Raw genomic sequence first — 21,968 nt, forward strand, 5'->3', positions numbered from 1 at the left:
ATGTCACTGCCCCCTGTCACCATCCAACTGTGACCTGACTTCCCCTCCCTTCCTTCTAAAGATGGGGGCATCAGAGGTGCAAGAAGAGAAGGCACTGGCCAGACCAGGTAGGAATGCAATGGGGGGGGGGTAGTGGGAAGACGGGGTTGGAGAAAATTTTATTTATTTTATTTATTTTATTGAACTTCTACTCCACCCATCTAGACGAAAGGTCTACTCTGGACAGCATTACAAACTTTAAAACAGTAAAATACCAATAAATATGGCAGAAAGCGAGGAGGAATCAAAGAATCTCATAATGAGGGTGAAAGAGGAAAACGCAAAAAACCGTCTGAAGCTCAACATCAAAAAAACTAAGATCATGGTCACTGGTCCCATCACCTCCTGAGAAATAGAAGGGGAAGATATGGAGGCAGCGACAGATTTTACTTTCTTGGGCTCCATGATCACTGAAGATGGTGACAGCAGTCACGAAATTAAAAGATGCCTGCTTCTTGGGAGGAAAGCGATGACAAACCTAGACAGCATCTTAAAAAGCAGAGAATAGTTGGAGGATATATTCTCAGAAACTAGGAGGAAAATTCACACTACATGAATACCTTGCAAAGGATTCCTGTAGACAGAACTGAAGTCATATGTTAATATTTTAATTTGCAGGCATGTCGGCCAATTGGGTCTGAGCCTGAAATCTGAGGCTTCGGTACCAAGTCCCAAATGCAAGTCCAAGTCTTTGGTACCAAGTCCTGAGTCCCAAGCCCCAAATCCCTATTAAAAGCAAGTTTTTCCACCCAGAAAAAAAGGAGGGGTGGGTGAATTCAAAGTTGCAAATCAAGACCAAGTCATTGAAAAACAACAACAACCAAAAACCCAAGTTGAGTCTGAGTAAAGTCAACGGGAGTGACTTAAGTCTGACTTAACAGTGGGCCCTGCAACATGAGTCCCCATCTCTCACCTTGAGTCTTGTGTCCAGTTCTGGACACCACCCTTCAAGAAGGATGCTCACAAATTGGAACAAGTTCAGAGGAGAGTGACAAGGATGATTAGGGGCCAAGCCTTGTGAGGAAAGACTGAAGAAACTGGGCATGTTTAGTCTTGAGAAAAGAGGACAGAGGGGTGATAGGATAGCACTTTTCAAATACTTGAAAGGCTGTCATACAGAGGAAGGGGCAGGGTTTGTTCTCGATCATTCCAGCGTGCAGGATGCAGAACAACGGGCTCCAGTTACAGGAAACCAGATTTTTGATTGAATGTCAGGAAAAACTTCATAATTGTTAGAGCAGTAAGACAGTGGAACCAACTATCTTGGGAGATGGTGAGCGCTCCAACGCTGGAGGGATCCAAGAGAAACTTAGACAACCACCTGGTGGATATCCTTTGATTTGTATTCCTGCATCAAGCAGGGGTTGGACTTGATGGCCTTTTAGGCCCCTTCCAACTTCATTATGCTAACAACAGTATGCTAAGAATTATAGAAGCTATTAGAACCCATTGCAATCTTTCTTTCTTTATCCACATCAGAGTTCTGCACAATGTAACATTATGGATGTACAGTATATGATATATTAGCATGTTTGCAATGCAGCGATTCTGGAAGCGAAGGATCGGCCCACTGCACTTCATTGTTCAGGGGATGCTTGGATGTACTCACAATGTATTCCACTCTTCAGTTAGGCTCCTTTTATGTCACTGTAGTAATAATTTATTTATTTATTTATTCATTCGATTTATACCCCGCCCCCCTAGACAGCGTCTACTCGGGGTGGCTCACAAAATCATAAAATATCATTAAATGACGATAAAAATATTACAGTCATAGTCAAAGACAATCATAATCATAAAAATTTAAACAATAATACAGTATGATCAAGATGGGGAATGAAAGAACAGAAAGATAGAATTCAAGAATTGACAGGAGGGAAGGCCTGCCTGGAGAGCCAAGTTTTTAAGTGGCTCTTAATAATAATAATATAGTAATAATAATAATATAGACACGTTAATTGCCACTACTAGAAGAAACACATTGTTTTCAGTTTGATGATCTGAAGATCTTAGACTGATGATGAGCCATTATGTACACCCATTAAGGTTCTCCATGAAAATGCACGTATGTATCTGAACATCATGTCATGTGCATATTGTGATTTCTCCCCCCCCCACCCTTTCTTCATCTTTTTACCAGGTATAATCTCAAGTGTTGTCCCTCTATATATCGGTGAGATTGCTCCTAGAAACCTGAGAGGAGGCGGTGTCACAATACCCCTCCTTTTTTTGAACATTGGTGTGCTACTGGCCCAAATAGCTGCTCTTCGCGAAATCTTGGGCAATTCAAAAGGTACCTGGATGAAGTGACCCCTTTGGCTTGTAGGCGCTCAGATAATACCGCCCCTGTTGTTCACTGTGTTTCTATCATTGCTTCCTCTTCTTCCAAAGGTTTGCCATTCCTTCTGGGCCTGTCTGGACTCCTGCCATTAACTGAGCTTGCCCTACTGTTCTCATGTCCTGAAAGTCCGAGGTACCTTCTGATTCAGAAAAGGGATGAAAATGGCGCAAGAGAAGGTAGAGTATCTAAAATATAGAGAGAGCTGATGGTTGACCCACCGTTTTCCTCAGATCTTCTCACGAGAGCTCACTCTTAGAGCAACACCACAAATGATTGTAGGATCCCCATATTTGCAGGGGGATCCAAGCCTATCCACCCCTAGACACTGAAAAATGCAGATTATAGCAATCACTATAAACGCCTGGCCTCCTGTGGGAGGAAGTTCGGAATCTGGGAGCAGCGACAAAGAAAGCCTTCTCCCAGGTCCCCACTAAACATGTCTGTGATCTTAATACAGTGGTGCCTCGCATTATGACGTTGATTCATTCCAGCGAAATCGCTGTAGAACGAAAATGTCATAATGCGAAAATAAAAAGCCCATTGAAATGCATTGAAACCCCTTCAATGCATTCCAGTGGGCTGGAAACTCACCATCCAGCGAAGATCCTCCATAGGGCGGCCATTTTCAGTGGCTGTCTTGCGAGGAATCCATCCCAGAAAACAGCGGGGAGCTATTTTACTTACCCGGTGGCCATTTTGAAACCGCCGATCAGCTGTCCAGAAATCGTTTTGTGAAGAATCGGTTCCCGAAGCAGGGAACCGATCATCGCAAAGTGAAAAAACCTTATTCAGACCATCACAAAAAGATCGTTGTAATGCGGTTTCGTCATAATATGGGGCAATCGTAAAGCGAGGCACCACTTTACCTGGGTAGATTCATAAAGGGAGATGCAGTCCTTCAGTTTTTTGCCTGGAACTGGTACACAACATGGTTCCTATAAATATCCCGCCATTTATTGTGCAGCCACTCTGCCACTGTTCCCATTCAGCCTTGAAGAATCTAAGGGAGAAGAGAAATGTGGAGGATGAGATCGAAGAGCTCCGACAGGAGGACCTCGCCGAGAGGACTGAAAAGGCCATGACTACTTTTAGGCTCCTATCAAACCAAAACATGCGATGGCATGTCATCACTATCGTTGCCTTGATGGCCGGGCAGCAGCTTTCTGGCATCAATGCGGTAAGGAAGGCCAAAATGTCCCAGAATGACAAGAACCCAATCTAGGTTTGGTGCATATTGAAGTTCTCAGCACAGCGCTCAGAGGTGCCACTATGTATCAGGAATCTGAATATATATGAAATAACAGTACTGGCTTCTATCTCACTACCATATTGGTACCCCACAATGCCTCTGGGTTTCGGTGACAGAGTGGTTTACTTAGAGGTACTCTGGCCCTCTGGAAACAATGGCAGAAGAAGTATGATGGATGCTGCCTGAAGTGGTATCACCATTGATGCTGGTGGATGTGGGGCCAATGGGGAAAAAGATGGAGTAAGGTGCAGAAAACATGAAGTCAGGGAGGGCTGAGACACCCTGATGGGCTTTGGGAAGGTGAATGATAGTTGAGGCTCAAATTGAGAAGGATGGATGTGAGGAAGAAAGGAGGAAGATGGTTACCTGGGACATCCTGTGGAAAGGATGGGGTGGCCATAAGAACATAAGAGGCCTGCTGGATCAGGTCAAGGGCCCATCTAGTCCAGCTTCCTGTATTTCACTGTGGCCCCACCAGATGCCTCTGGGAGCACATGGGACAACTAGATACAGTGGTGCCTTGCAAGACGGGTGCTCCGTTTAACGACAAATCCGCATTACGAGGGTTTTGTGATGTTTTGAATGGGGGAATTTCACTGTGCGATGATCGGTTCCCTGTTTCGGGAACCAATTTTCGCTTCCCGACTATCAAAATAGCTGATTGTCGGGTTTTCAAAATGGCCACTGGGTGCTCAAAATGGCTCCCCGCTGTGTTTAGGAGCCATTTTTCGCTGCACAGGCACCTGAAAATGGCCGCCCCTATTGAGGATCTTTGCTGGATGGTGAGTTCTTAGCCAATTGAAATGCATTAACCAGGTTTTAATGCGTTTCAATGGTTTTTTAATTTTCACTTTACAACGTTTTTGTTCTACAACGATTTCGCTGGAACGAATTAATGTCGTAATGTAAGGCACCACTGTACCTGTCTCCTGATACCACTATCCTGCATCTGGCATTTGAAGGTCTCTTCTAAGCCTGGAGATGATACATCCCCATCATGGCTTGTCACCTGCGATGGACTTTTCCTCCAGAAATCTCTCCAATCCCCTTTTTAAAGGCATATAGGCCAGATGCCATCACCACATCCTGTGGCAAGGGGTTCCACAGACTGGCAACACGCTGATTGAGAATTAAACTCAGGATATAAGCCGAGTTAGGAGATATCAGGTTGCAAAGACACTATAACACTGAGAGAATAAAATTCAACATATTCTATTTATACATATACGGAAAGCATAGATTTCAGACATTCAACTGGTGGCATAACATAACATGATATAATAGGTAGTACAGAAATAAATGATCTGACCTACAGCAGATACCGTGTCCCATTTACACATATCCTTTATACATCTAGGGACCAGTCAGAAAATACATTACATTGCTTTCTCCAGCTGTACAACATCAAGTATATTTAACCTTGGTACACACCTGAATCTACTAGCACATAACATGACTTAGGTTAAATCAGCCATTTGACTTTCAACTATACAACATTCTATTTAATGCATTTTCAGATCAGAATCTCAACAAAAGAAACATTTTCTTTTGTCTGTTCCCATTCTCCCAACACTCAATTTGAGCAGATGCCAATGTCGAGGGGCCATGACCAGTGGCGGAAACAAAGCAGCTTCGGCTGCGTGCGGATCGCTGCACAGAGTGTAACAATGAGAAGGAAAGAAGCTAAAATAAAACTTACTTCTCTAGGACTTCTCTCAGAATACTACCAGATTAAGCACAGCCAAAACTGAAGCTTCATTTCCCTCCATGCTAAGAGTTTGAATTATTCTGATTCCAGGCCTACTATTATACAGAGAGGATCTACATGTCTACCAAAGTGGGAGCCGACAACGTCCGGTATATTGCCATCGCCTCAACGGCTGTTCTCTGCATCTCCATTTCTTTAGCGGTAAGCTTCTCCCTCCCTTCCTCTCCTGCTCTCTTGAGACCTGAAACCTCACGATTCTTTGAAGGACAAAGCTTCACGTCTTACTTCTGTACCAGTGTTATGCCAACACCATTGTGACGCCATCCCTCAGAGAAGCCTGGGACCTCTAGTTCCCTCAGAAGTCTCTCAGTTTTCTTTGCAAGAGGTCCTTTCCCAATCCGAGGTCACTCCAAATGTGTTTGGAATGCAATTGTAGAACTCCAATCCTTTATATTTGTGTTCCTTGACTCAAAGGTGCGGCAACCTTTGTGGAAAACTTAGCATTACTTTCCCATACATCATATTTGCACAGAGATATTTATTTAATTAATACCCCCTGAATGGCTTCATGTGACTTTACCAACAGCACCTACTATGCTTAACATAAAATTTAATTACTTTTCCACTGACTTCTGCCTCCCTTCCTCAAGGGGGCTTCGGCCTTGTCGCTGTTGTGCTCGACTATGGTTAACGGCTGTTTTTCCAAAGTGCTTTTCATGTTGTTTAATGTGTGGTTTATTGATTTTTTTTTTAATCTGATTTTGTTGATTCATCATCTTCCATCTCCTTTCTAAGTTCTAAATGGCTTTGGGTGTCTCAGATAATATCTTGTTCCACACAGTCCTCCCACCAAAACCTAGTCATTATTTTGGGAGTAAGCTTGAAAACAGGTGAACAAGTCATGTGAAAAGGTGCTTCCTTGACTGGAAAAAAACATCCATTTGTCTCCTCCCTATATCTTGCACTCTCAGTGAATTTTGTTATGATTGGTCATTGGAAGATAAACAGGGACTCATTTTGCAAATCCTGTGGACAAGGTATAGATCTCCAGGAAAATCCAGTTATTGGGGGGGGGGGGAAGAGTAACTGTAAGAAAGACACATTTTCCACAAAGTGGAAGTCAGCCCTGGAGCGCTGTTTGAAATTCCTGGGCCTTATAAAGCCTCAAGGTTTAGAACCTTCTCTGTCTTTATGCCCGCCTGTAGGATGCTCTGTTCCTGAGCTTTTATGATGTTTGTGTAGACTTTCAAAACTTGCTCATGAAGAAAGTGTTCGGTGAAAAGTTTTAACAGCCTCAAGTATTCCCTGTGGTTGCTGTTTACCCTGCTCTTGTGGTGACTTTATGTGCGGTTTAAAATTCTATTGATTCATCATCTTCCATACCCTCTCAGGGAAATGAGCAGGATGTAACCCTCAAAATAATAATAATAATAATAATAATAATAATAATAATAATAATAATAATAATAATAATAATAATAATAATAATAATAATAATAATAATAATAATAATAATAATAATAATAATAATAATAATAATAATAAATAGAACAATTATTCTAGCATACTTTTATTTTTATTTCTTTCATGGTAGTAAATGTGGCCTTCCCTCACTCCTATTTTATTCTCTCAAGAAGGCTGTATATGGTAAGTCAAGTCCGGAGACACATCCGTCTTTGACCTGATTGCCAATTGAATGGTCCAGGCCCCAGTTTGGAGTGCAAGCTGCTATTCCTTGCTTTCTCCTCATGGCATTTCTGTCACTCATGTCTTGGCGTTTATATTCTCCAGGTGACTCTTGCTGATTCCATGGGGCGAAGGTTTCTGCTCCTGATTGGATTCGGAATCTGTAGCATCATATGCATTCTCATCACCATGACCCTTGAAATGCAGGTCTGTACAAAGCAATTCTGCCAATGTGTGGACTCCCATCACAACTAGGTCCCCATACCACAAATTGCAATTAAAAAAAACTTTTGGCCACTAGAGGGCATGACAAGTCATTTCTGTAAAAAAAAAATTATTTTAAGAAGTGCTTGGGGTGGATGGGGCGTGAGAACAGGTGTGGAACTCTTCAAGTTGCAAGACCGGGTTTGCGTGGGGAGGGGGTTTACTTATCTGTCATACACACAGCCAATGCTTAATAGCACCCCAAATCAAGACACGGACTGCAAATTTGATCTAAGATGCATAGGAACAGGGCATTTCGGAAAGGCTGACTTTCTGTCGGACACATGTAAAGAAAAATACATGGGACAAAAGCTGGAATATAAAGTCCCTTAGTTAGTCCCTTTCGGTTTTGTGAAAAAGCATGCAGGGGATGATAAAGAAAGAATGGAGGCCCTCATTTTCAGATTCCCCTCCTGCCCTGGAAAGTAACTTTGATTTTAAATTTTTGAGACAAAAAAAAATCATCTCTACATTTTCCTTAGCATTTTTTGTTGGATTTTTTGAGACAACCATGCTATGGAAGAAAAGAGAGGACATCCATTGTAAGAGAGAACACCTGGAAATCCCACTCGTGCATAGTGATCTTGAGGCTACTTCAAATTTGTTTCCCTCTTGATTATTTCCATATCTCACCATGCTAAGACCTGAATCAGTGAGATTTCAGCTTTCCATGAAAGCAGGGCTTCAGTCTCATTTCTCTCTCCTTTTAAAAACCTTTTTAGTTTGCTTTTTTTAACAGAGATCTGCCAAACTGCGCACAGCATAATGTCTTTTCCAGTGAATCCTGCATAGGAAAGATGCCACTCTGTGCCGAAATTCTTATTTTATTTATTCATACATCTATATTCCACCCATCTAGTGCCAAGGAACTACTCTGTGTGGCTCATAACAGTTAAAAGACCACAACCCAGTCCCCAGATTTTGTGTGCTAGACTCCCCTTGGTATGCTGCTTGTGGGCAGGGAAGTAATAACTACTCATCAAATAGCAAAATTTGCTCTAGCAGCAAAGAAGGTATGTGCCAAACATCAAAAGTCCTAAGGAAGGAGTGAAGCTCTCTCTGTGTATGTATAAATATGCATTGTTAGTGTTGTTCTTTTGTGTTGTTGTTTATATACTGTTTCGACCTATAGTTTTAAAAAACAAAGCTTGCCACGTATGTAATGATCCTGCGCAGCTTGGTGTTTCTTCTCATCCCCCGCTAATAATAGTAATAAAAAGATGAATCATGACACAACTCAACTTCCAAGAAATCCTGAAAGAATTCCTATGAAATTTCTCCCAAGTAGGAGGTGGGTGGACAGGAATCTATCACAGAAAAATCTTACTGCAAAAGATAGAAGTGTGATTTCTCTCTCTCTCTCTCTCGCTTGCTCACTCGCTTTCTCTCTCAGAGCAAAAAATAGTGAACGCGACATCTCTCTCATCGTGCACAATTAAAACTGCGGTCATTTTTCCTCTAACAGGACACTATCCCGGAAATGACATATGTCAGCACCATTTTAGTGGACACCTTTCTCTTTGGACACACCTTGGGGCCAGGTAAGGCCTTGGACTGAGCTTCATGGGTGAAAGACATGTTATAAAAGCCAGGGGGCCCTCCTGAAAGAGCCTTCCCGCAAGGAGGTGAGAGGGATGGCTTGTAGACAAAGGGCCTTTTTGGCAGCTGCCCCCAGACTATGGAATGCCCTCCCAATGGAGATTCGTCTGGCGCCAACGCTGATTACGTTTTGGCGCCAGGTCAAAACTTGTTCCAGAAGGCTTTTAATTGAAATAATATCCACTGTGGGTCCTGATGGCAATTTTTAGAGCACCATATTTTTTTATTGTATTTTAATTGTTTTATCTTTTTATTGTGTTCAGATTGTTGTAAGCCGCCCAGAGACCTTTGGGTAGTGTGGGCGGCATATGAGTTAAATGAATGAATGAATGAATTAATTAATTAATTAATTAATTAATTAATTAATATTCAAGGATGTGAATTTTTCTCTGTCTACACAGGGCCTGTGCCTCCGGTCCTTACGGTGGAGCTATTCCTTCAGTCGGCCCGTTCTTCCGCATTTGTGATTGCAGGATTTTTGCAATGGCTCCTTAACTTTTTTACAGGAGTGTCATTTTATTATATAGAGGTGAGTGTTTTGAAGATCAGTTTAGAGGTAATGCATAGATTGCGTAAAGAAAGGAAGTTCAGCCCCATGTGCCATGTTTTCTTAAAAAAATAACCTAAATTCAGGGATAACTATACAGGCACTTGCCCTGCTGTTTGGTCCACTGTGGGAGGGAACTGGGTTCACTCCCTCTGTGGTGGTCACATGACATAATTGCTGGAGTGAACCATCCCACCCCCAGAACATACTTTTCTGGATCCCTGTCAGGGGATACTCTTTTTTAGTTGTGTGTAGGATTGGGTTTGTTTCCAACATGTGCAATCACTGGGAGATAAGAGTGATTTGGGGGAGATTTTTTTAAATTTCAGGGTTTTCTTAGGGGTTATGTTGTCCAAGTAGTGGCTTCTCAAATTAGAGTTTAGATGTTAATTGTAGTAAGCCCTGGTCTCCTCCATGGTCAAAGTCGACCAACCAGAAAATATGGAGAAGGAATCTTTGGAAGAGCCATACGTTTGCTTTCAGAGTATCTGGGGCCCAGCTCCAGGCTTTTCGAAGGCTTATGGCTACTGTTGACTGCCCATCTTCATGTTCCAGAGGTCTCGTGAGGCACAGAAATGTGCTGTATTTGTGGTATCGAACCTCAGATCCTGAGACTGACAGAGAGAATTCGGCCTCTTGATCATGTTCAGTGCAAAGAACCTCACCTCTTGCATTTTTTTTGGGGGGGGGGGACTTACTTAATAGAACAGCAAGACTTCCTTCCTCTGTCTGAAATTGTTATTTCCAGCCAGTGAATTGGGTTATAAATGTGGATTTTAGCCTTACCCTTATACCAGCCTCCAGCATTGCGTGTGAGGAATTAAAAAGAGAGGGGGAAAAGTTACCTTGAGCTCTCTGTGGGGAAATGAAGGGTATGTAAATAACCCGTGCGTCTCTCACTTTTCCCTTCCTCTTTTGCAAAAACTAGACACGTATCGGACCCTACAGCTTCCTCATCTTCTGGCCTATCTGTGTAGCCACCTTTTCTTATGTCTTCAAGATGGTTCCTGAAACAAAGGACCGGACATTTCTGGATGTCAGGAGAATCATGGCCATCCACACAGCCAGGAAGATCCAGGTCCAGGCGCCGGCGGGAAAATAGAATCTTGGGCACTGTTCTTTGTAATTTTGATTTATTTGTTTTGAAATTCATTTTTTGTAAAAAAACAAACAAACAAACAAACAACAACTCAGCAACACCAATGGAGTCCTTCCTGTTATCTTTGGATTGTCCTAGCTTTGTTGACAAGGCGATAATGGCGGGTTTCGTTCTGGTTTAAAACAACAACTTCTATTCATTTTCAGTTTGCACTGATCTGATGCTGTAAAAGGAAGAACATTTCAAAAAAGTAAAGACCTTGAAAGCCTGAGCAGATGTTTTTGAAAACTGTTCAGCACTATGTTACAGCCTAACCGTAGGAAGCTACCCAATCTGGCACCTATTGACCCGCATCCTGTAGATCAAGGGTTCCCAATGTTGAGTAACCCAGATGTTCTTGGACTGCAACTCCCAGAAGCCCTGGCCAGCACAGATGGTGGTGAAGACTTCTGGGAGTTAGAGTCAAAGAACACTTGAGTTACCCAAGGTTGGGAAACATCTGTAGAGCACTCACAGCGTAGCAGAGCAATTCAAAATCAAACCTTTGTAGCTGACTGTCTGTCATGTTCTGCTTCAGGAAATTACCCTGAGCCTTCTTGCAGACCTGGAGGCTTGATCAACAGCCAGAGAGAAGTGAAAACTGCTTATATATATCCCCTTAGCCATCTGGTGTTCTTAGATAGGATTCTCCCTACTGTGTCACTATCGTAGGAAAGGAAACCCACTAATATTACTAAGGGAATGTCAATTTCTTGCAAAATCCTATTACATAACTTACGCCTGCTGAAGAGTGAAATCACCAACAGAAAGCAATTTTCTATAATCGAAAGCTTCCTACTTTTGTCCCACGGCTTTTCTGACTCCAGTGTAATCAAATCACATGGAAGCTGTGGGACAGAAGAGGGTGGTGTTTTGTTTTGTTTTATAATCAGGGTTCTTGCTCACATAATGAGCCTAAACATGAGCAGGATCTTTCTCCTCTTTAATCACATCCTTGTTCACATGAGCAAAGTGGCAAAGTATATGTACTGGGCTAGTCTCAACCTCGAAGCCATGCTGCTGATTCTCAGAGAACAATTGCCTAGCACTTAGGGTGGCCTCATTCTGCTACCTATCTTAACTAATGCCTCATCACATCCCTTTTCTTCCTTTTGTTAAAACCCAATGGAGAAATTTAGAAATCTAACCCCTGTATCCGATATCAGGAACATACCCTTTTATTTCCAGGCAAAAGATTTTTTTAAAAAAAGATCTAATTTTATCTAGTAAAGGAACTAGAAAATTAATTATACAGAAGATTAGTATGACTGTCTTGTAATAAATGGACACTGTGGAAGACATGAGTGATTGAAAATGTAATATGAATCAGACCTCTTCCAAACTGGAACTCTTAATATTTATATGATTCATTTAATAGAACTCCAATTTATTTGGGGGTACATCCATATTAATAAGTAGCCAAGTATCCTGCTCTCAAATTGACCGTATTTGAAAGAGCTTCATTATGCACAGAATTATTTAAGAGCTCTCTCTCTCTCTCTCTCTCTCTCTCTCTCTCTCTCTCTCTCTCTGTGTGTGTGTGTGTGTGTGTGTGTGTGTGTGTGTGTGTGTGTGTGTGTGTGTGTGTGTGTGTGTGTGTGTGTGTGTCCTGTAACGTATCTAGTTTGAGTGGGTAGTCTATATCCCTTTAAGAAATATCACTCAAAGAATAAAACAGGCTGAGTTTGGACAGAGTTTATGTTGCTGCACTTCTGGGTTTCTAATTCCATTTTTGGGGGTTTGGGATGAAGTGATGCATCTTAAAGGAGAGTAAAAGAGGTGGCGAGTCCTGAAAGTTTTCTGAAAATCCAAAAAGAGGGCATGAAGCTAAAATGTTTGGCAATGAGTATTTTAATATAATACGAGACATATATAATACCAGACATGTACTGAGCACAAGATAAAGTGAGATATGAGAGCTTTCAATCCGGGATAGTAGATTTTTGTACAAATCTCTCAAAAAAATTACTTTAGGGAAAGCAAATTTCGCCTTCCCCAACCATAAAAATATCTGTTACAAATGATAAGTTAGGGAGACAAATGTCCATCAATGTTTTTTTTTAAAAAAAGAATCAGACAAGGCCTCAAACTCTGCACCAAAGGGGTCTAGCTGAGAAATGCCTGAACACATTTCTTTGAAATTAGTCAAACGTCCTTCAGAAAAAGCTACTGCACAAGCACATATTATTTAAGTCTGTCCAAAAGAGAAAAGAATGGAACAGCCGTTGGATGAAGATACACAAAGTCCAGAATTTACTGGGGAAAAATGTGGTTTCAGTCCTGAAAGGAGGTGGCTTTCTAAGTACGCTGGGTTAAAATGACCCTCTTTCCAAAGTAGCTTGATCTCAACTAGGCATGTGTGGTGGACCCAATGTGTTATATTAGATTAGGCATCCTTCAGTCTCGAGAGATTATGGTAACGTGTTCTGAATAGAGGTCTTGGAACAGCGTCTAGTGTGGCTGAGAAGGCCAATTCGAAAGTGACAATCCTTTCCACACTGAAGACAAATACAATCTGTCCCCTGTCCAGCTCCCTGGTTTTGCTGGTTTCAGGACTGCCTCTTTGCCTCGGCCTGCTGGACAAGGGTCTCTTCAAATTGGGAGAGGCCATGATGCAACACCTGCCTCCAGGCTGAATGATCAGATGTCAGGGTTTCCCATCTGTTGAGGTCCATTCCTAAGATCTTCAGATCCCGCTTGCAGATATCCTTTTATCGCAGCTGTGGTCTCTCTCTGGGACGATTTCCCTGCACTAATCCTCCATACAGGAGAAAGTATATCACCCCCCCCCCCCAAAAAAAGAGCATCTAGATCAGAGCCAAGGTGCCTTAAGTCCTTCAGGAAACAATGTGAGCTGCTCCATCCTGTGTCATTCTCTGTGCAGTTCTGGATCTCTCAGAGAAGATAAATGACTATGTCACTTATCAACTCAGAGCCCATACAAGAACCACTCTTCCACAATAATGCACACACACTTGGTCCTAATTGCAAAATAGCATTTTGATCAAGTTAAATTAACACAGCAAAGTGAAAAGAGAAAGGAAAAAAAGAATAGTGACACAAGTTTTTCTCCTCACACTACAGCTCTGCAGGATTACTCTTGTATGCAGGCATGCATACACACACACATTTGTGCCTGCACATGCATGCACGCAAACATCCTGATTGCTCCATGGTTTCAGTCTCTGGGTGCAGAGGTTGGGAGCTTGATTTCCTACTGTGCCTCTTTGACAAGGGCTGGACCTGATGATTCATAGGGCTGGGATGACTGTCAATCTATCCAGCACTAAAAACAAAAAATACCTCCTGCCTCAGATTTCAGAGAGACCCCTGCCTCTCTGCTTTACAGTTTTTTCCTTCCTTTTCTTCTTTGTAGATTAAAGTCAGCCAGTTTGGTGTCTGCTAGTAGTCTGTTAAGGCTTGTTGCTGAGAGGCACTCATGTTGATTCCTAGTTTGCTGTCAGTAAATGAATTTTTTTTTATTCTTTCTCATACAAATCTCTCAGAGCAAGTTTTTGAGACTGTAAGTGCCAGTTAATGACAGAAAAGCGGTGGTCTACTGTGGGGAACCTGAGACTAATTCTGCTCTGCAAGTCACTGCACTTCTGCTGTACAGCTAAAGGAACTTAACCAAAATTCAATTATCTGCAGCAGAAGCTATCTTCAAGTCACCTCACATAATTTCCTGAAAAAGGGGGAATATACAATCGGGAAATGAATTACAAGGAGTAGAAATATGAAGCCTAAGATTCTACAATGTGTTTGAAAATCTAAGCATTGTTCATGCCTGGCTATCTTTGGCTCCATTCATCTCTAAAACAATCAAAGTCTCTTAACCTTTTAGGGCAGTTCTGAACTACCTTTTCAATGAAGAACAACCAGGCATGGCAATATCATAACACATCCCAACCTGTTACATGAGCTCATTTTCACATTCAGTTTCAGTGTAATTGTTTCATTCATGGAGAGCTTTTGTTAACTCTCCTGTTACCTCTTTCCTCCAAGTCCTCATTGTCAACCTCTTGCCTGCCAATGCAGAAAGCCCAGCCTATTGATTTTAGGAGGCAGAGATGAACAAGTTTAAGTACCTCCCCCAGTTGCTGAGACCTCCTTCTGTCTAAGTTTTCTTGTGTGACCGGTACTGGGAAGTGTTCTCCAGCACCAGGGGCTTGGACCGCAGAGGGGCATGTGTTATCCTTGACTTGATTCTGACCAAGAGAGATGGCTTGGTGGGCGAAGTGGCAGTAAGGGGAACTCTAGGTGAGAGAAACCATGACCTTCTCAAATTCTTGATTTCAAAGGAAACGAAAGCAGAGTGAAGCCGCACACGTCTACTGGATTTTTTTTTAAAAGCCAGTTTTAATAATCTCAGAACAAGATTAAGTAAGGTCCCATGGAGTTTTTTGGTTCATAATTTGGTCCATGCCCATCTCTAGACATGAATGATTGAGGGACGGACTTAAAATATCTTTAATGTATTTTCCAGGCAAAAGGATTCCTAGAGCAGTTTGTACCTCCCTCTGGTACAACATGCAGGAAACTGAGTCAGACCTGTAAATGGGACAGGGCAAATGTGTGGGACCTTGACTCAGGCAATAGTTCATAATTTTGGGCCCCCCAGGCATTCCTAGATAAAAACACCCAGAAGCCTTCACCAACTACCTGTGTGGGCTAGGATTTCTGGAAGTTGTAGTCCAAAAACACCTAAGGACCTAAGGCTGGAAACTACCAGACCCAGAGCACTGAAATTTGAAGAGCACCACAAATTGCAGCTGGGAGGATGAAAATCTGCCTGAAGATATTTACTGTTGAAAGGGCACAAGTCCAGCCACTGTGGACCCATAAATTGTTGGGGTTGGTTTGGCAGAGTTTGGTGTGAGGAAAATTAAGTGTAGCTACACAGCAGGTACAAATGGTTCTGGCAGGAACATACAGATCCTTTATTTGTTAGTTTACCTCAACTGGCACTTACCGGTATTTGTTTCAATACATTCACTCAGAGAGTATGGTATGAATAGGAACAAAAGATTTCATTTTACTCACAGCTCTTCTTGACTTCTACACTCTGCCTTTGTTTCCTTTGAAATCAAGAAGCCCTAAGAGGAATGGCAGCACTCTTTGCAGACTTTGGACCCATTTCACCATCTCCTCCTCCTCCAACTTTGTTTTACCATAGGACTTGATGATCTTAGTGCTGCTGGGATTCTAAGCCCATTGACCGGCATTCCCTTCATGCTCCTTCCCATGCTCAGTTGGATGAGCATTTTCCTCATCCACTCACAGAAGGATGGAATCATAGAGTTAGAAGGGTCTATAAGGCCATTGAGTCCAGCCCCCATCTTAAGACAGGAATCCAAGCCAAGGCAGATCTGACAGACGGTTGTCCAATTTTTTCTTGAATGTCTCCAGTGTTGGAGCGCTCACCAGTTCCTTGAGGTCATGGGTTCAATTGTTGTACTGCTCTAACAGTTAAGACATTTTTCCTCATATTCAGCCAAAATCTGGCCTCCTTTAACTTCAGCCCATTATTGTGTGTCTTGCACTCTGGGATGATCAAGAACAGATCTTGCTCCTCTAAATGACAGCCTTTCAAGTATTTGAAAAGTGCTATCCTATCTTCCCTCAGTTTTCTTTTATCAAGATTAAACACCCCCCCCCCCTTTTTAAGTCCTTCACAGGGCTTGGTCACCAGTCCCTTGATCATTCCACAATTCCTCTGAGCTTTCTCCAGTTTGTTGGCATCGTTCTTAAAATACCATGTCCAGAACTGGACACAATACTCAAGGTGAGGTCTAACCAGCACTGAATTATGGGGAACTCCCAATCCTTGTTACTGTGAGGTTGCAAAGGTCCACCCTCACGGTTCAGATTTTGTCTCATAAATCCCAGGCAATGGGATGCTGCTAACCATTATGACGGGGGAGAGGAAGGGCAAGGAGACCAAACCCACTGTGCATTCCTCTCCCTCATAAGTGCTGTCTACAAACATCATCCATTAGACAACTGCAGGGATTGGCTGAGATCTATGTCTAGGGTGATCAGATCAGCAGCATCTCATTCTCTGAAATTTCAAGGTTAAAAACAAAGAGCAAAAGTGTACCTTTGTGTTGTCATAAAAGTGGAGAGAGAGAGAGAGACAAGTGAGGGCTGGGAAGGGAGACAGCATTGCTTCTGGAAGAGTTCACTGTGGAACCAGAGAGAAGGAGACCCACTTCCTGCTTGTTCCCAATGGCATGATGGGTCCATATGATCCAGTATGCCACAGACAATGTCTACAGAGATTTCGTAACTGATGTCCATTCGCTTCCAAACGTTATGCCATTTGTGTAGCTGCAAAATAGCAAAGCAAAGTGGGCTGCTTATACAGCCCCATAGCACTCTCTAGGTGGTTTACAATTTAATTACGCAGGCCAGACATTGCTTCCCCAGCAAGCCGGGTACTCGATAGGATCGTAACAAATAAAAGAAAAATGAAAACAACGGTGCTAGCCAATCTATCCCAGGAACTTTTTCAAAAACTATTTTCAACTAAAATGAACAAAATTACTTGGAGCAGGCTGTACGTTAGATAACACTGAATGTGCGTACGTGTGCATCTGTGTGAGTGTCAAGCTATAACGAAGTGTGAAAGGAAGTGGGTGGCCATAACTCACCTTCTCCCTCAAAAGGGGAAAGAAGAAGCTGTTCACACTCTTGCATGGCAGCATCCCATGAAATAGAGAAACATCATGTCTATAATAGCCCTACATGGAAATTCTCACCCCCTGGGAAGTTAGATTCATGGGAGCATGGTATCATATGTTTGTGAGGCATGGGGGATGTTTGATGAATGGTTTACCATTGCTGCCCGCTAGTGAGTTTTTATGGGCAAGAAGGGATTTGAACCCAGGTGTCCTGAATTCTAATCTGACACTCTACACATTACACCACCCTGCCTTTCTTAATTATTGCTGCACTATAGGTAGGCCTCCTTCTGTCTCGAGAGACAATGGTCACGTGCTCTGTATGGAGGACTTGGAACAGCATCTAGTGTGGCTGAGAAGGCCAATTGAGGAGTGACCATCCCTTCCACACTGAAGAAAAATAAAATCTGTCCCCTGTCCAGCTCCCTGATTTGGCTGGTATCGGGACTGCCTCTTTGCCTCGGCCTGCTGGACAAGGGTCTCTTCAAATTGGGAGAGGCTGCGATGTACTGCCTGCCTCCAGGCTGAATGCTGAGACGCTGCACTATAGACAGCCCAATTCAGCATTCCATAAGGCAACTTAAAAAAATTAAGAGATGCTCCGAACAAAAAGTTATAACTTTGAATCTGCCATTCACACATGTTGAAAAACAGCCCTGACAACTGCTTTGTGTTTGGGTGAGAAGTGGTGAAGTGATGAAAAAAGGAGTCAGCTTCTGGTATTTTTCCTTGTGCTATGTCACTTTGTAAGTGGTAGTGAGCAGAAGAGGGGATCCCATAGACCATCTTGACAGTTGCCATTGGTGTTGTCAACATTCAGGCTGCCCTTTGCTAGATGAACCCTGGCATCCTTATTCCTGCTGGCAACATGGATTCAATATTGCACAGCTATAGTGGGCCATTTCCTGGCTTTTTGAATTATACAGAAGCACAATATCCCACATTCATAAACAGGTAGGTGTTTTGAAGAACTGAGTATCCTGATAAACTGGCCATATCTTAGCATTCTTAATATCTATGTCATTTTAAAACACTTGAAGGGATCCCACATGGAAATGGAATGAGCTGCTCTTCTGTGGCTCTGGAGGGTAGAATCTGAACTAACGAGATGTCAGTTATAAAGGGATGCTAACTAAACACTGGGAAGAAATTTCTGACAGTAGGAGCTCCTCAAGAATGGAATGGACATCCTCCAAAGGTGGTGAGGGTTGATGGGTTTTTTTTACACAAATTCCATGGATATGTCTTGGAAACACTTTAACAGTGGATCTCATGTGTCACAGGAGGTTGGACTTCAGAAGATTTGGCATCCCTCCCAGCTCTGCAGTTCTGTGATAAGATGGTTTTTTTGACCAGGGGAGTGATGGTCACACTGGCTCTGTCCATCCCAATTTCTGTTAACAGGACATGGGTTGGAGAGAAAACTTCTACAGTGCAGGAACTGCACCGTCTGGGCTCCCAACTGTCAACAGCGCCTTCTAGAATCTTCTTACATCCTTTCTCTGATTGGTTCTCATAATGCCAACAAAGTTCCGAGGGCTTTGTCTCAAAGGAAAATGGAGTTTGGCTGAATTTCTCCCTGCTCCTCAGTAACCAAAGGCTATGGTAAGTTTATTGACATGCGGGCGGGGACGTTCGAAGACTTGCAGTCCAAGAAAATACCTTTTTTCTCTATTACTGAGCTGTTTATACAATGAAATCCAAAGACTCTGAAATAACAGCACCTGAATTCTCTGAATTGTCTCACTAAGTGGAAATGTTTATGGGATCACAAAGAGGGGCAGCCCTAACCTTCGGCAGAGGGAGACAACTGATTTTGGATGTCATGAAAGAGCACAAAAGTGTTTGGTTATTCACTTCATTCTTGGTTATGTCATCTATGGCCTTATGCACTGAAACAGTTTGCCTGACATTGCATAGTAGGGATGGGATGTTTTGAATTAATGATATCCCAGTCCCCAAATTAGGTGGAAGTACCAACTTGGTGGGACCCTTCGCTCCATCCAAATTACGAGACCAGGCGCCCTAAAATCAGCAGGAGGTAGAGGAGCCCTCTTATCTGCAGGCCATTTCTGTGGTTGCTTTTGCAAACTTTTAGAAAAATGTCCCACTGCATTGTGGGAATCGTGAAGATTCCTTGCCCCTTGCAATAGCACATGGGGGGACCCATTCCTCAATGTACCTTGGTTGAGTTGCAGAGAATCCGTTTGACTCTGACAATGCAACAGGGCACTTTGCTAACAGCTTGAAGCAGCACCAGAGTGACACAGAGGTAAGAGGACTGTACTGCCCTGGGGGAGTTTCCACCAAATTATAGGACTGGAAGTCTGTCAGTTTTGAAAATCCCACCCCTATTGGTTAGTGAGAAGTCTCAGGGCTGATTATGTGTTCTTCACAACCTGCAGTCAGATCTTCATGCTAGTGACAGACCATTCATTCTTGTGAAGGCAATGGTGATCTCTCAGAAACTACCTCAGAGTGCCCACCAGACTAGCAGATATGAATAAACTATGGAATGAGGGATTGTTATCTGGCAGAAATAGAAAGGCATTTGGTAAATGAAATTTTATCCCAGGATTGTTATGGAGATTGATGGAGAAGATCCGTGAGTGGTTTCCCCACTCCTAGCTGAAAAAAAGGAAAATTATATTCCAAAAGTAGGCAAAGTATGTGTGGGCTTATATAAGGCGATGAGCTGCCTCTGTCCAAATTACTGGGTGGACTGCATCTCCAAAGCCTGCCTCTAACCAGAGGCTGCCTCACAAATTTTTGCCATGATTTTTGGGGGACATTCGTTTATAATTTTTTTCTGCACTGTGTGCAAGTTACTGGTGCATACCTGAAGAAGTGATTTTTAAATCACCAAAGTTTGCATTAATAGTTTGATTGTGTGTTGATGTTTTTTTGCAGTCTAATAAAGGTGTCACATTCTTCAACATTTATATTGTGCAAGGATCATATGGCTGCCTTTGAATTTTGTTAAAAACAAGGATAACCTTTGGCTATGATGAACTTTAACTTATGATGGTGGTCACCACAAATATAGTCCACAAATTTAGACCCAAATGCTTTGGGTCATTCCTGATCATCAATGTTCTGAATTTAAGGACATCCCTCCCCACCCCATGATAATTCCATTATCAAAAGATTGATTGATTGATTGATTGATTGATTGATTGATTGATTGATTGATTGATTGATTGATTGATTGATTGATTGATTGGCTTTTTACCCCACCCCTCTAGACCATGTCTACTCGGGGCGGCTTACAAAATAAACTGGCACAGTAGAAAAAGATAAATAAAATCATAAAAATTTCGATTGCAATTTCAGTTAGAACAATTAATTTAAAGAATAGAGTGCCAAGATGGAATAGCATAAAAAGGGGAAAAATGAGTAAGATTTAGTTGACTGGAGGGAAGGCCTGCTTGAATATCCAAGTTTTTAACTGGCTTTTAAAAACACCCAGCGAGGGTGCCAGCCGAATTTCTGTTGGGATGGTATTCCATAGCCGAGGGGCCACTGCCAAGAAGGCCCGGTTTCTTGTTTTTTCCTTCCGGGCCTCTCTTGACGTCAGACCCCTCAGCCATCCCTGCTGACTATGTCGGGTGACTCGGGTAGATCTGGGTGGGAGAAGACAATGGATTAATTAAAAAAAGCATGGGTGAGGATCAGTGTATCCACATAGATAGAACCTTTTCTCTAAGGTCAAAGGCAGCCACCTTTGAAAACCACAAGATGCACAGCTGGACCATTGCGCTTATGTTCCACTTGTAGACGTATTAGAGATTATCCTTAGCTGATAGAAACACATGCAGGGGTATTCTTATCTTCTTAAGAGAGATGGAAGATTTAATGCTCTTCTCACAAGATCATGCTGTTAATTTGCCTATAGGTGAACTTCATTTCTGACCCTGTCAGGAGAAAGCATGGAGAAACCACAGGAAAACAAGCAGGGAGTGCGCAAAAACACACAGAGAGTGCAAGGAAGCCCGGGAACAGAAAGAAAAGAAACAAAGAGTCCACAAGAAAGCACAAACAGTACCCCAAAAGGCATACCGAAAACACATTCAGTAGCAGAACCGGTAGCAAAAGCACATCCCAGTAAAACGGTGAGCTTAGAGGGAAGGTTTGTCCAAGTGACTTGATCTATAAGATGATGGAAAACTACATTCGTGGTTAATTGCTGACCAGGTGAAAGCTACAGCTGATGCTTAAGTCTACATTGTTTGAAACCATGTTTGAGTCGGCATAGTGTAAATGCTCAGGCGGCCAACTTAGTGCAATCAGTTGCATTGTTCATGCCTTGACTGTGCAGTTCATGTTGCCGTAGCACAATCAATGGCAATCAATTGCACAATCAATTGCACAGTTCTTGGTTGTGTGCTTCACAGCTGCATTGTTAATCATGCGGTTCAAGTCACAACTGAATTGTATGACAAGCCTATGGAAGTGCTTCATGAATATTCAGTTCTTCAAAACACCCTCTGGTTTATGAATAGGGGATATTATGCTTCCTGGATCCCCAATTCAAAAAATGCCAGGGAATGATACAATATTACTACACAATGTCATGCCCACATTGTCAGCAGGAAAAAGGATGCCAAGCTTCACCTAGCAAAGGACAGCCTGAATGTTGACAACACCAATGGCAGCAGTCACGATGGTCTACAGGATACCCTCTTCTGCACACTACCATTCGCAAAGTGACACC

General features: G+C 42.5%; 2 protein-coding genes across 2 annotated transcripts; both read left to right on the forward strand.

The window, feature by feature from the left end:
• The first annotated feature begins 1,998 nt into the window (after positions 1–1,998).
• LOC144589119 (solute carrier family 2, facilitated glucose transporter member 5-like) lies at positions 1,999–3,602 on the forward strand. Its single transcript, XM_078393095.1, has 3 exons — positions 1,999–2,332; positions 2,431–2,556; positions 3,370–3,602. Exons 1-3 carry the CDS (start codon positions 2,107–2,109, stop codon positions 3,600–3,602), a joined length of 585 nt encoding a protein of 194 aa, XP_078249221.1. The 5' UTR covers positions 1,999–2,106.
• Positions 3,603–5,454: 1,852 nt separating this feature from the next.
• Positions 5,455–10,880, forward strand: LOC110088218 (solute carrier family 2, facilitated glucose transporter member 5). Its single transcript, XM_020810395.3, has 5 exons — positions 5,455–5,538; positions 7,129–7,230; positions 8,753–8,828; positions 9,288–9,415; positions 10,362–10,880. The coding sequence occupies exons 1-5, from the start codon at positions 5,455–5,457 to the stop codon at positions 10,533–10,535; spliced, it is 564 nt and encodes a 187-aa protein (XP_020666054.3). The 3' UTR covers positions 10,536–10,880.
• Positions 10,881–21,968: the final 11,088 nt, after the last annotated feature.

Source organism: Pogona vitticeps, chromosome 4 (assembly GCF_051106095.1).
Source record: "Pogona vitticeps strain Pit_001003342236 chromosome 4, PviZW2.1, whole genome shotgun sequence".
Lineage (NCBI taxonomy): Eukaryota > Metazoa > Chordata > Lepidosauria > Squamata > Agamidae > Pogona > Pogona vitticeps.